General features: G+C 51.2%; 1 protein-coding gene across 2 annotated transcripts in view; it reads right to left on the minus strand.

Moving 5' to 3' along the window:
- The window catches only part of ANK3 (ankyrin 3), a 182533-nt gene that overhangs the window by 59070 nt on the left and 109697 nt on the right, over positions 1–13766 (minus strand). For both annotated transcript variants that reach the window (XM_063307756.1, XM_063307757.1), the window contains one exon: positions 8230–8353. In XM_063307756.1, coding sequence (XP_063163826.1) covers positions 8230–8353 — 124 coding nt within the window. The remainder of the gene's footprint in view (positions 1–8229; positions 8354–13766) is intronic.

The raw sequence follows: 13766 nt of genomic DNA on the forward strand, positions 1-13766 counted from the left end.
TCGAGGACTTGCCTGACTAAGGTTACGTGTTCCTCGTATGTTTTTGTGTAAATAAGGACGTCGTCGATGTAGACCAGGACCCCTTTAAACAGATGTTCATGCAGTACCTCATTGATGAGCTGCATGAACACCCCAGGGGCCCCCGCGAGTCCGAAGGGCAGTACCTTGTACTGGAAAGCGCCTAGGGGGCAGTTGAACGCCGTCTTCCATTCGTCCCCCTCCCTGATTCGGATGCGATAGTACGCCTCGCGCAGGTCCAATTTGGAAAAGACTTTGCCCGTGGACAGGTGGGCGAGCATGTCCTTCACCAGGGGTAAGGGGTATTTGTTGGACAGGGAAGCCGCGTTTAGGCCCCGGTAGTCGGTACAGAGCCGTAGGGTCCCGTCTTTCTTCTCCCGGAATAAGACGGGGGCTCCGACCGGTGAGCATGCTGGCTCTATAAATCCCCTGTCTAGGTTTTTATCGATGAACTCCCGGAGGGTTGCCATCTCCTTCGGGGTCATCGAATAGATCTTTGGTCTAGGTAGGGGGACGTCGGGCAGTAGGTCGATTCGGCAATCCGTCTTGCGGTGGGGGGGTAGTTGGTCTGCCTCTGCTTCTCCGAAGACCTCGGAGAAGTCGGCGTATTGTTCCGGTAGGTCTGCAGTGGTAGCGGCGTTGTCTTGTGTGGTCGCCTCCGCTCGTCCTACCGTGGGGTTGCTTTTGCCAGCTGGTACTGGTGCTCGATACTCGCCGTCGCCGAATGTGAAGGTGCGGGTCGCCCAGTTGATCCGCGGGTTGTTTTTCGCGAGCCATGGCATCCCCAGGACTGCAATGGGCCGTCCGATGGGCGTGACTACGAACGACGTGCGCTCGGTGTGAGTGCCCATTTGCAGGGTGACCGGCTCGGTTTGTAGCGTGGCTGGTTTCCCCCCCGCTGTGGAGCCGTCCAGCTGGTGGAATGCTAGCGGCGTGGGGAGGGGGAAGCAGCGGAGTTCGAGTTTGGCGACTAGGTCGGGGTGGATAAGGTTTTTTGAGCACCCCGAGTCCACTAGTGCCGCGGCCGTGGTGGCTCCGTTGCCGGCAGAGAGTTGAATTGCTGCCAATATTACGGAGCTTTTGTCGTTTCGTTGAGGTGGTTCGCGTTGCTGTCCCGCCGCCTGCCTCGCCACGCGTTTCAGGGCAGGCGGGGAGCATTTCCCGCCGGCTGGTCGGGGTCGGTATTGTCCCCTTCTCCCCAGTAAGCGTCCCAGCCATCTTCCGGTGTCGCTGTGGCCACGGTCATTCGGCGGTGAGGGGGCGGCCCCGGGTTGGGTGGTTTGGGGCTAATTTTCGGGGCGGGCTTGGGCGCGCTGGTCGGCAGTCGGTTGGCGAAGCAGTCCGCCGTCTTGTGCCCTAATTTGCCGCACCTCCCGCAGGGCTCCCGGTTGAACTTCATTTTTGGGTATATGGGGCCGGCCATCCCCCCGTGTGGTGCGGGTACCTTTTTCCCGACGTAGTTTGTGTCTTCCGTGGTTGTCATAAGGAAGGTGCGGTGCGCGTGTTCGGCTTTCCCCGCGAGGTGGATCCACCCGTGTAACGTTTCTGGGTCGTCGCGGTAGAGGGCCCATTGGAGAACGTCGCGGTTGAGCCCCTTTTTGAAGATTTCTAGCAGGGTGGTCTCAGACCAGTCGCAGACCTTTCCCGCGAGGGCTTTGAACTCCAGGGCGTAGTCAGGGACCGTGCGTGTGCCCTGTTTAAGTCTCTGGAGTGCGCTTTTCGCCCGTACTTTAGCTAGGGGGTCTTCGAAATAGTTTTTCATCTCGTTGATGAAAGCAGGGAAGGTGGCGAGGGCGGGGGAGCTGGACTCGTACAGTTGGACGTACCAGTCCGCCGCCCTGTCTTGGAGTTTGATCGCCACGGCGGCGATCTTGTCGGCCTCGGAGTCATAGGAGTGTCCGTGCCTCCCCATGAACTCCCTAGCGTTGGTCACAAAAAACGAGAGTTTTGTGGGGGTCCCATCGAAGAAGATGGGGAAGTCCTTTGGGGCCCGGGCGTTTTGTGCGGCCCCGCCTCTCGCTTCTCGGGGTGTGGTGTCGGCCGCCTGTGCCGTCTGCTGGCCCTCCGCTGGCCCGTGTGGGTTCGATGCTTCGCTCGGGGTGTGGGCTTGTGCGGGGACGTCGTTGGGTGGCGCGGGGGGCATAAGCGCCTGGAGCATGGTCCGGAGTTCCGTCAGCTGAGCCCGCATGGCCGCGAGTTCAGCTCGTGCCTCCTCGTCCACAGCCCGCGCCGCCGCTGGGGCCGGTTCCGTTGGCGCGTCCTCGGGGGTGGGTTGCCGGCGGGGTTCATCGTCCCTCTGCCGCGGGTCCGCTTCCTCCGCCGTCTGATGGGTGTCTCCGTCGTCCTCCTCCGTGTCGAGCGCCGTGGGGCTGTCGCTCCACGCCCGTTGCTGGGGTGCGATGTGGGACGCGGGGTCCTCCGCTGGTTTCGGAAGTCGTGCTGCTCCCTCCCGCGGTCGGGTTGCCTCCGTCGCCATCTCCCCTTGGGGTTGGAGCTGAGGCTCGGGTCGGGTTGGGTGGGCGTCCATGGCTCCGGGAGTCCGCGGTGCCTCTGGCCTCGGTCGGTCCTCCTCTGCCTCTTGCCGCGCGGCTCGCCCTCCTTGCCCGCGCCGTTCCGGCCTCATCTTGCTGGTCTTCTCGCCGTCTACTCCTCCCGCGGCTCGTTGTCGTCCGGTGGGGCTCGGCGAGGCTGAGTTTATGACTCTCAGCTTTATGTCATGCGCTGCCTACCTCTGAATAACGTTCAGACACTGGGTTGCAAAGCAGGCTCTGGTTTATTTCAGGATAGGTACAACGTTGTTAGAAAAAAGCTGAGAGTGACAGGAGCGCGCCGGTGCGGGGTTTAAATACCCCGCGCCGGTCAGCGCCCCCTCGCTCTCGATCACGTCACCCCCCTTTGTCCCATGTGTTGCCCTGCCATTGGTTGAGGGTTTCCAGGATCGCCCATCCTCCGGTTTTCAATCTTCTGCTGATTGCTTTCAGCTGGGCGATCCCCGTTGCAATTGCCGCTGATGGCTTGGGTGGCTCCGTGATCCGTTTATCTATTGTCTATTAGCCGTTAGTCGTTGTGGGTTGATGGCTACTTAACTTGTCCCCCTTCACCTATTTCCTTGTCATTGTCATGAGTGCCATTGCGCTGATGACTTTAGCTCAACGGCACTCATGACACTCGGTGTAGGTTACCAGTTATTTAGTCCTGAGTAAGCTCATTCAAAGTGTAACAATGCCTGATTTCAATGGTTATTGTAGTAAGCTTGAATTTAGGATTTGTGCATTATTCCAAAATGCATACAGATGCAGACTTCAGGAGAACTTTTTCAAAACTGCCCTCCAATTTTTAGACCTCTTGACTTAGATACTTCGATCAGTTGATGTTTTACTTGCCCTTCAGATTTATAATGACGATGGCATTGATGATCACGGATTTATTATATATATACAGTATACACAGTATATATATTTGTTTTGCATCATACAAAATTGTTGTTGTGTGCATCTAACCGTGCACGACTAATAGTGTGTAAAGTAAGGAATGATTTAGAAATATGTTGGTTAACATAGAAAAAACAAATTAATATTTTCCCCATTAATTAAGACAGCTCTGTACTGGTGTTTAACTTATCCATTATATCCTTGTATGTTTCTGTTAAGAATTCAGTTCTCAGACAGGCTACCTGGTCTAAGCTGGCTTTCTTCAAAATGAAACAACCCATGTTAAGAATTGACAGTCCCTAACCTACAGAGGGTCCCCCATGTCTGACAGCCGTGCACTTGGAGCACATTCAGAAATGCACATTCAGAACTTCCTCTCCAGGGGAATCACAGCAAGGAAAACCAGCTTGCCCAAATGAAGCTATTCCAACATCATGCCTTTCAGATTAGCTGGCAAATCAGAAATAAGGGAGAGGTCACAGGCCATCCTTTCGGAGGCTCCATAAGTTAACTTGTTCCAATTCCAGGGTTAGGATTAGGAGACTGTCCTTAATAAGCAGAGACTCCAATAGTTTAGCTCAGTGGACAACGGGGTGATAGAGAGGGCATAAGGAGGGCATCCAAGTCCACCCTTCCAGTAAGCTTGTCACTTCTGCCTCATTCACCATATGCAAGGGTGAATGTCATCAAGTTCTTCAGCCTCAACAACTTGACAACTTGAATAGGAAGTTTGGCAAGCCGTTATTCTTTCAAGCTTGATCTGACCTGACTGCAATAGAGAGGAAGAAGTCCTTGTTTATCTTACAAGGGTCTTTAGGGGTTACTGCAAGAAACATCTTTGACAGTTGGAAAGTGCTACATCATTGCTAACCTATCCGTGGGTCTATATGTCAACCTACCATCTTCTCCTGAAGTTTGGAGGAAAACAATTTGAATCTACCAAAGCAAAGGCTAGACATTTATGCCTTACGTTTTAATCCTGGAAGTTACATAGAGCAAATGTTAGAAGACATGCCACATTCAAAAATGCTTGCTGTTGTAACTGAGAAGAAAGAAAAAGGTCAAATAATATGCATCCAGCAAACAAAAGAATGTTTTTGGACTAACTAAAAAAAAAAAAAAAGCATAGTGGCTTAACAGCGTATGACATGCACTCTGCACTTCTGAATAAATCTTCCCAAATAGTGTGATTCTACACAACCCCATCCCTTTTAGAATGTTTCTCTCACGGATTGGTCACCATCTTGAACAAGAAGAGAATTTGGCGGATTATTAAAGACATCCCTCTTTTCAGTACATTAAGTGCTACAACCTGAGGTCATATCACTGCAGTCATGAAAACAGCATTATTTAAAATAGGGTGCAACAGAGAAGGTCATGTTATGCTGCGATGCAGAATCAAAAAGCCACAAACAAGCAGAGGCATGAGAAACAGAAAAATCGGAGAAATGTTACCAGGCTGCTGCCTTGCTTCCTTACCTGACCTTAGGACTATGTTTAGAAATGTACAAGGGAAAAGAAAAAAGGAGAAATAGAAAGCAAAGGATCAGTGAAAGAAGCACAGTGCCATGGCTGGATGACATAGCCATTGAATGTCACTGAATGGAAAAAAAAGCTTCCTTGCTTGATTTTCCCACTCGCTGGTAAAGAAAAACTCCTTGGTAGTGATTTATTGATTTATTAATGGAATTTATATAGCTGCCCATCTACTAAAAGGAACTCTGGGTGGCTGTATAACATCTCCATCAAAGGGACTTCAGGTAGTAGGTGATGGGAAAATACTCTGCTTGAGATCCCGGAGAACTCCTTCCAATGGGAGTCAATATGATTGGGCTAAATGGACATAGTCTGGCCTAATAGAATCTCCTGCAATGTTCTCAGTTCATGTGAGATGACAGTCTGCTCTCAACCCAGGCTGGAGAACTAGTGGCCTGCAGAAGCTGCTCAACCACAAGTCCACTGGACTGAGCCCTATGTCCAGTGGTATGAGGAATGCTGGTAGTTGTAGTTCAGCAACTTCTGGAGGACCAGAGGTTCCCCACCCCTCTTCTAAATAACATCTCTTGAATATATGCCCAGAAGACTCTACAATGTTCAGGTGTCCCACAGTAGACAACTTGAACAGAACATTTCTTTAAAAGATACACAATTTAAACCTAGCTTCTTGCAGTGTTAATTGACTTCCTGAGTACAAGGTATGAACAAGATATTCAGGATGTAAATCTGAGCTAAATTGTAACAACCAATGGTACTATTAAACCAGAGGTATGAGAATTTTACCCAGTCTTGGACCAAGACCCACCACCTACTTCATGAACCTTCGCTTAGATCTACTTTTGACACTGCCAAAGCTGTGTTGGTACTCAAACCTCAGAGGAGGTTAAATGCTAAGAGAAGTATAGTGGTGGAAATCATCATTTCCAGCAGAACTGTCAAGGTCACTACTGATGAAACCTAGCAGAGATCCAGTGGTTTCTGATCTGTTCTTCTGCGCAAAGCCCTTTAAACTCCAAATAATGCTGACTTATGTCTCTTACTAAAATACATCCCAACCTTCTTTTTTAGCCTGCTTTTATGACAAAACCTTTTATGAGAACTCTGACATACGACTTACACTGGGAAAGGGCTGAAACGAAAACAGTATGACCCTATTATTGATGAATTATGCATTTAAGATATACGTATATACCACCTGTCATGAAATTGTTAGGCAGTGTAGTTCTTCAAATGGTACCCTTATGGGCTGCTCCTAGGGGGTTGGAACGGATGTTGCAACAGATTTTGGGTGGGGCTGTGCTCTCATTGACACTCCCAATGCATCATTGACGTCCTCCTGGATCAGCTGCATCTCAAGGCAACCAGGAAGCAACGGCCAGGGTGGTCTTCAGTGAGCAAAGGCTGCCATAGCCTTTTCTGGAGAAACCTGACCACGCTCTGGTGAGATCTCCAGCCAAGAGTTTTTGCCAGACTCTCTGGGGAGGGTCCCAAGACTTCGGTGGGTGAAAGTACCATTGCCTGACTGCTGGTAGAAGACATGCAGGAAGTTTATGTGACGCTTATGTTCTACCAGCTGCAATTTGAGCCAACATATTTGTAAAGACAGATTAAAATGCTACTTAGCAAGGACACAACAGAAAAGGCTTTTGTGTAGTAGTTCTACAACTCTGAAATGGATGCCATCTGAAGTCCACTTGGGCAGTTAAGTCATTATGAAAACCCTCAAGATTCATCTGTTGTCTTAGTGGCCTGACTGCTGCTTTTAGGTTAAATGGTTCTGACCACAATTTGAGTTTGTTGCTTAGCGTTTCTGGATATAAATGATTATTTCGTTACTGTTGCACTGATTTTAGGTGAACTAGTTAAAACTCTGCGGTTCTGCCACAGAGCAATAAAGTCAGCCTAGCATTTCTGACCCATAAGGGAGAACAGAGAAGTGGCAGATCAACATTCCTTAAAAATCTCCAGGATGTGTGCATATATGGAGGCTTCCCTGTTCCAGTAAGTCCTACTCACTAGCTTAATACCAAAATATTTGTTAATCTTTACTGAAGCCACTGTTTACATTTTGTAGAATAATAGCCTGGATAATAACTACACCAATGGAATGTTATGCTATTTGGATGAGAAATCTGGGAAGACTATAAAATTCAAAATAGTTCTCTTTATCTAGCAGTTTTGAAATGCTTTACTCACATAAGATTGAGTAAACGAGTGTCATAATTCCAAAGGGTTACCATGAAGCAAGGGTGTAAAGTGCTAAATGAGGGTACATGCTTCTGGACTGAGGGCAGAGCCATTAGCAAACCCCAAAGTATACCCCCACCTTCCACATTTTCCCTTGGAGATGCCATTCCGTTAGACAATGAAACAACCATCCATTAGCAATCATTAAGCTGTAGGAAAATGTCCTCAGGGCTGAGCTTGTGAGTTTAATTATTAGCCTCACAATAATTCTATTGCCTGTAAACTGACTTCTCATCCCCAACTGTGAAAACCATCTCCAAATGATTGCTTTGTATGTTTTGAGCCTAGGAAATTGGAAGATGCCCCCACTAATATAAGCCTTTTGCTTATCCTGCCGTGCCAAGATGACAATCTGCGACCCATTTCCCTCCCTTGCAAGAAAGCTGCATGTTCCTTTCGAAACAAAAGCTTGCAAAGGGTTTTGGCAGCAACGCAACAACTTGCAAACAAATTTAGACAATGATCGTGATAATGGTAATGATAATGCATTCTCTTGAGGAAGTGATCAACCACCAAACAACCTTCAATATAAATATAAATATAAATATAAATATAAATATAAATATAAATATAAATATAAATATAAATATAAATATAAATATAAATATAAATATAAATATAAATATAAATATAAATATGGTATAGCCCTACATTGCCTTTCACCTTGAGAAAGAAAATGGCATCCGTAAGCAGGACAACCTGAGACTGACCAGCTTTAATTCTGACCTAACTAAATAAGGACTGCAGGCTCAGCTATTTGAGTCCTAAAGACGCTCTCCCGTTTCCAAAGGCAGTGTCTGAGGTGTCTGGAGTGTGTGGGGTGGGAGGGAAGTTGTGGAATCTAGAAATACTTTTTCTCCAAACGCTTGCCATAACAAAGCTCTCGCGGACGGCCAAGCAGATGTGAACCAAAATAACGCAGGCATCGTTGAACGGCTGAGAGCAACCAGGCAGCAACATTATGGGACTCGAACAAGCTTCTGCAGAAAGAGATGCTTTCAGGGATAAGTTGCTTATGAGAAGAGCATGCTCATACCTGGCAGACCGGGCCCCCAGACTGAAGCCCACATAGCCTTCCGCAGGCAGAGAATCGTCCCCCAGTTCCTTGAGATCCTGGGGTCCGAGATACTTGTCCGTATCGCCTGTCATCGCATCTTCACCTGCCAGCAGAAAAAGCAGTGGACATCAGGAACTTGTCCAAAACGCAAGGCCGCCCCCCTCTAGCATCCTTGCTGGGAAATAAAACTCGCTGCACACAAGCCCCACACAACACACCATGGCTTTGCCTGCTGAAGTGTGATAAACATCCACCATCTGCTGCCTCCTCCCTGTTCAGAAAGAAAGGACCTCCTTCGAGGATCCATGTACAATGAAGCCTAAAAAGGGCCCTTCTCTTTGTTCATGTTGAAGCAGAGCACGTTACAGATAGCTCTCGCTTAACAACCATCTGTTTAGTGAAGGTTCGGACTTGTGACAGTGCTGGAAAAAACGACTTACGACCAATCCTCACACTTATGGCTGTCACGGCATCGTATATATGTGATCACGATTTGGGCACTGGGCAACCTGTTCACATTTATGACCGTCACAGCATCCCACAGTCACGAGATCACCATTTTTTACCTTTCCAGCCAGCTTCTGGCAAGCAAAATCAATGGGGAACCATGTGATTTGCTTAACAACCACATGTTCACTTAACATCCACAGTGATTTGCTTAACAACTGCTGCAAAAAAGGTCATAAATTGGGTCGGATTCACTTAATGACCACTTTGCTTAGCAACTGAAATTCCTGTCCCAATTGTGATCTTTAAGTGAGGACTACCTGTATGTGCACCAGGGATGATGAAACACTGATCCCAGTGTTTCAACAGCCTTAAAAAAAGGAACCACAAAAAGATTTTCAGGGTGTGCAATACAGGCAAAGGCGTCCCTGAACAAGGCTTCATCAGGATTCGCGACAGGGACGCAGCTGGGCACAGGAGGTGGGTGATCTCTACTGGACTTCTTGGCCTCCAGATGCCCATCCCGAATCCAAGGAATTTCAGAATCAAACTTTCCGTTCACTCCTTCCTCTCCCAGTCCCATATGCAGTACCCCGAAGGTCATGCTTGTAAGCATCGACTGCCTCTCCAGCACAGCCCACCCTTCAGAGTCGGTTAAGGGAATGGCTTCCACATCGCCTCTCCCGGACTGCTCCCGCCCTCCCTCCGCCTCCAATGGGTCCACGCTGCTCTCAACCTTCACTTGCAGCGCAGTCCGGTGCCAGCCCCGGATACGGCTGGGGAGCTTCCTTCCCGGATTCGGATTCCAGGTGTAACATGAAGAGATTGGCGGTGGTAGATCTACTCTGCTCTGCAATCTTCCTTACTGGATGTTTTGCTGCCCCCCACCCCCACCCCCCATGCTGCTGAACTGCAGCTCTCGGTTCTTTCCCAGGAGCCACTGCTGGCGCTGTGGATCGGCCAAGCCGCGAGGGTGCCCATTCTCTGCCCGCTCTGTTTTGGAGAATGGGACAAGGAAGACCGAGAACCAACCTGACGGAATTCCAAATGGCCGTCCAAGCAATCTGAATGGGGGAGAATGGGAGATGTTTCCCTGTTTTTTATTCAGCCACAGAGACTCCACACCAAGGTGAAGACACACAGAACACCCAAGAACTGCCCTTTCCTTCAGGGGGACCAGGCGAGTGAAAGTCGGCACCTGTGGGCAACCCGCGGTGGGAGAGGCCCAGGCTGGTCCAAGAAAAGACCACAGTTCACACAGGGGGCAGACCCCGAGGGAGGCCAAGCCGGGATTCACCTCCAGAGCTAAGCCACTTCGCTGGAGATGCAGACACCCCAGAGTGACTCAGATCAGGCTAGAACCAGGTCTAGCAAAGCTCTGGGTCCCGATCCAAGCACAGAGGGGAAAGGCCCCAGGTAGCTGCAGTCACCCAACACTGCCCATAATATGATCCCCCAAGTTACTGACAGGTGGGGAATAAGCCTGGCTTGTTTTAGGGAGTGGAAAGAGACTCTCCAGTTTGCCCCTCTTCACTGCAACCCTCACTTCCAGAGACCCCTCAGGGAAGAGACCAGGTCCCACCCGTGGGGCAGTGGGTGACATTTTTGCATCCCTGTTCCTGGAAGCGAAGCTCACAGCAACTTGGGAGGTGAATGTTTGAGCCAAATGGAAAGCCACCTCGCTTCTCCTTGAGTTCTGTGCCAGGTGGACTGGACAAAAGTAAGTTTGGATTCTTGGCAGTTCTTCCTTGGAAATGTGGCTTCCAGGTTGAGACACAGATCCTGCACATCCTACACTTGGCTTCCAGGAATTTGCTTTTTGAAAGGGAAATGCAAAATTGATAGCACTTGGGTTTAGTTTAAAACATCTGGCTTCCCTCATTATTATAATCCCGATGAGAACCAGTTTATGAACAATGTTCTAAACCCACTAAGTAAAGTGTCCCATTAGAGTAGCAAAAACATAGAACAGCCATCGACTCTAACCGATCTCCTAGGCGGCTTCTCTGGCTGTTTTTTTGCTTTGAATCCCACAACCACAAGATTGGAAGAGGGAAGCCGATTCTCTCAACGCGAATCAGAGCCGCGGAGCCGTTAAGGGTTAACCTCCCCTGCCTTAATCTCTCCCCCATTATGTCATGGGCAGAGCTACATTCCAACAGTGACAAAGATACTCTGAAATGCGCCCTCCCGACTTTGCGGCTCTTCTCCGTTTAAATTAAGGGCGCAAGCTACCAGTCGTCCCGAGCTTGCCCGAGTCCTGCCCAAATCGGAATCGCACCCGGAGGGTTCCCAGCCCCGGGGAAGCCGCCCCTTTCTCCCCCTCCTCCACCGCCGCGGCGCTGCGGAGTTGAGGCCAGCCGCCCCTCGCGCGAAGGCGGCGAGCGACAGGACCGCGGCCCCTTCGCGCTCCGGGCCGCTCTAAAAATAACGCCCGCGGAGCCGCTCCCGCCCGCCGGCCCGCCCTCGCCAGCCACGAAGTCCGGGATCAACTTTCTCCCGCTTCCCCGGCCGCGGCGACCCTCCCGAGCCCCGCTCCCGAGCCCCGCGTTTGCTCGGCCGGGAGCGCGAGGGAGGGGGACCCGCTTACTGCTCCGGAAAGCCATCTTCGCCCGCCTCGCCCGCAGCCGCCCCCGCTCCGCCTCGGGACGCCCCCGGGAGCGCCGAGCAGCCCGAGCGCCGTCGCGCGGGACCAGCAGCCTCCAGAGCAGCATCGGGTCCTGCCCGGGCCCCCCGCCCCGCCTCTGCCGCGCCTGCGCCGGGAACGGGCCCCTTCCCCCGCCGGCCGGCTGGCCGCCCCCCCGCCGGGGGCCGATGTCCGGGCAGGCCCAGGAGGGAGTCCCCGGAGGGCTGGGCGGGGAGCGGCCGCGGGAGGAGGGGGCCGCCCGGCCGCCCCCTCGGCATTTCCCCCGCAGCCGGAGCCGGGCCGACGGAAGCGCTCTGCCCACCGGGGCCGGGCGAGCCGGGGACTCGTCCGTGCACCGGGGCTCCGCTCGGCTGCCCGGTCCTTCGCCCCCTCCCTGAAACTGCGTCGGGACCCCCTTCTGGCTGAGCTCGCGGGCGCCGGGACGGGCGGAAAGCCGTCCGGGACGCGCCTCGCCCTCCGGAGGAAGGGTCTGCCGGAGGGTCTGCCCGGGAGCGGGAGGGGGGGCCCGGCGGCGGCGGCGGCTCTTCCAGGTACCTTCAGGTGGAGGCTGCGAGGCGGCCGCGGTCCCTCCGCTCGGCCGGAGACGACGGAGGCCGCCGCCTCCCCTCCCCTCCCCTCCCCGATCCGCTGGCCCCGGGACTGGCTCGGGCAATCATTAACGTCGCCGCACTTTCCTCTCGGCAGGCAGCAACAGGGGAGAGGGAAGCGCGACAGAGCACTGGCAGGTGTTGTCCGGAGGGCGGCCGCGGAGGAGGAGCGGCCCGGAGGGGGCTGGCCGGGCCCCCTTCCCTTCGCCCGCCGGGCCTTCCGCGGGGCTCCCATTCCACCCTTGGCTCTCCACCCTTGGCCCAGCTACGGCTAGGCTTGCAGTCCAAGCGTGCTAAAGGTCCAGCTGATTGAAAAGGAAGGCAATTCTCCCTTTTTTCAAAATGCTGAATGCAAATACAAAAGGGAGGAGTGACTGGTAGGACACCTTCTTTCAGCAGCGGCCTCGCACTCCCTCTTTCCTGAAACGTGGCCCTATTTTGGCCTCTGAAAAAGGGACGGGGTCAGTACTGACTGCTTTCTTCCCACCTGCCAATGGCATGATTTGGTTTCCGAGTCATGGGCCAACTACATTATATATCTGAGTACATTATTACTGTACAGTGTACTAGAGTATAGTATTGGGGATAAGATTATGTACAGGAGAAATATGGAGTGCCCTTAGTATCTGTCACAACAGTATCCTCGCTTTTCTTCTCAAAATAAGTGTGTGCAAAGCCAGACCCAAGGTACCAGGAGGGACCCTGCAGGAATGCACATTCCTGCAAGGAAAAAGTCTTGGGCCTGAGTGCTTTTGCCCTCCCCTAGTGAGACCTGTTGGGGTCTCACTCAGGGACTATTTTGCACTACCGTCTATCCCTTCTGTTCCCAGCAGCGAGCAGCAATCCAAGACAAAAGAAGCTAAGTGAGATTGGACCTGGTTCGTGCTTAAATGGAAGCCAACCAGGTACTTCCAGGTCTGTAACTGGACCAGGACCAAGGAGGCAGCCACAGCCAATCACTTCCATACTGTTACGAAAGCTCCCCAGATGTGTCCAAGAGGTCACCAGGAGCTGCCCTTTACTTGAAAGAGTCTTTACTTTTTCCGTCTCTTTCAGCAGGCATGAATGATGGACACTCCAAAATAACTTCCAATGATTTGAGCAAACAAGAAAACCTTCTCCTCCTTTCCATAGCAAGGAAAGGAAGAGCAGAAGTAACATTGTTCTTCCTTGTTGCCTTGTTCATTTTTTGCCTTGCAAGAGATTGGCAACTTGCTCACCGCCTGGTCTACTTGTCCGTGCTTCTAAGGCGAACATTTATAAAGGCACAGTCAAACATTATTACGTATAATAGACATGGAGAAAATGGAGAACAAGACAGTAGTCATTAGGTGCCATGTCTACAATACATAATAATGTTCAACTATGCCTTTATAAATGCTTGCCTTAGAAGCACGGACCAGGATTGGCGAACTCAGGGCTTTTTCTCCTGTTGTTGATATATTTAAAACATCTGTTTGCTTATAGACAGGCTGAGCAGGTTTTGCAGAGTGCAGAGGCAAGAAGTAGGGTTGGGCTGGCCTCCAAATGATATTTGCTTGTCATTCCAGAACCTAAATACACTTTTTTATTCATCAAAATCTAACCTTTCTTTAAAACTCAGCTTTGCAACTCAACTCTCTCCTATCAATGGAACTTAACCAACACCAACTTCAGACTTTAAAAACAAGAACAGCAATGAAAGTCAATTTCTGTTTTACGGTTCTGTGTCTCAACTGCTTTAAACCAGTAACTCGGAATGCGCAACAGAGTTAAAAACAGTCGTATCTGTCCGTCCGTCCATCCATCTCCTGTCATGAGCCCTAGGATGAAAGATTTGTGCCCCTTTTCCTCCA

Source organism: Candoia aspera, chromosome 6 (assembly GCF_035149785.1).
Source record: "Candoia aspera isolate rCanAsp1 chromosome 6, rCanAsp1.hap2, whole genome shotgun sequence".
NCBI lineage: Eukaryota > Metazoa > Chordata > Lepidosauria > Squamata > Boidae > Candoia > Candoia aspera.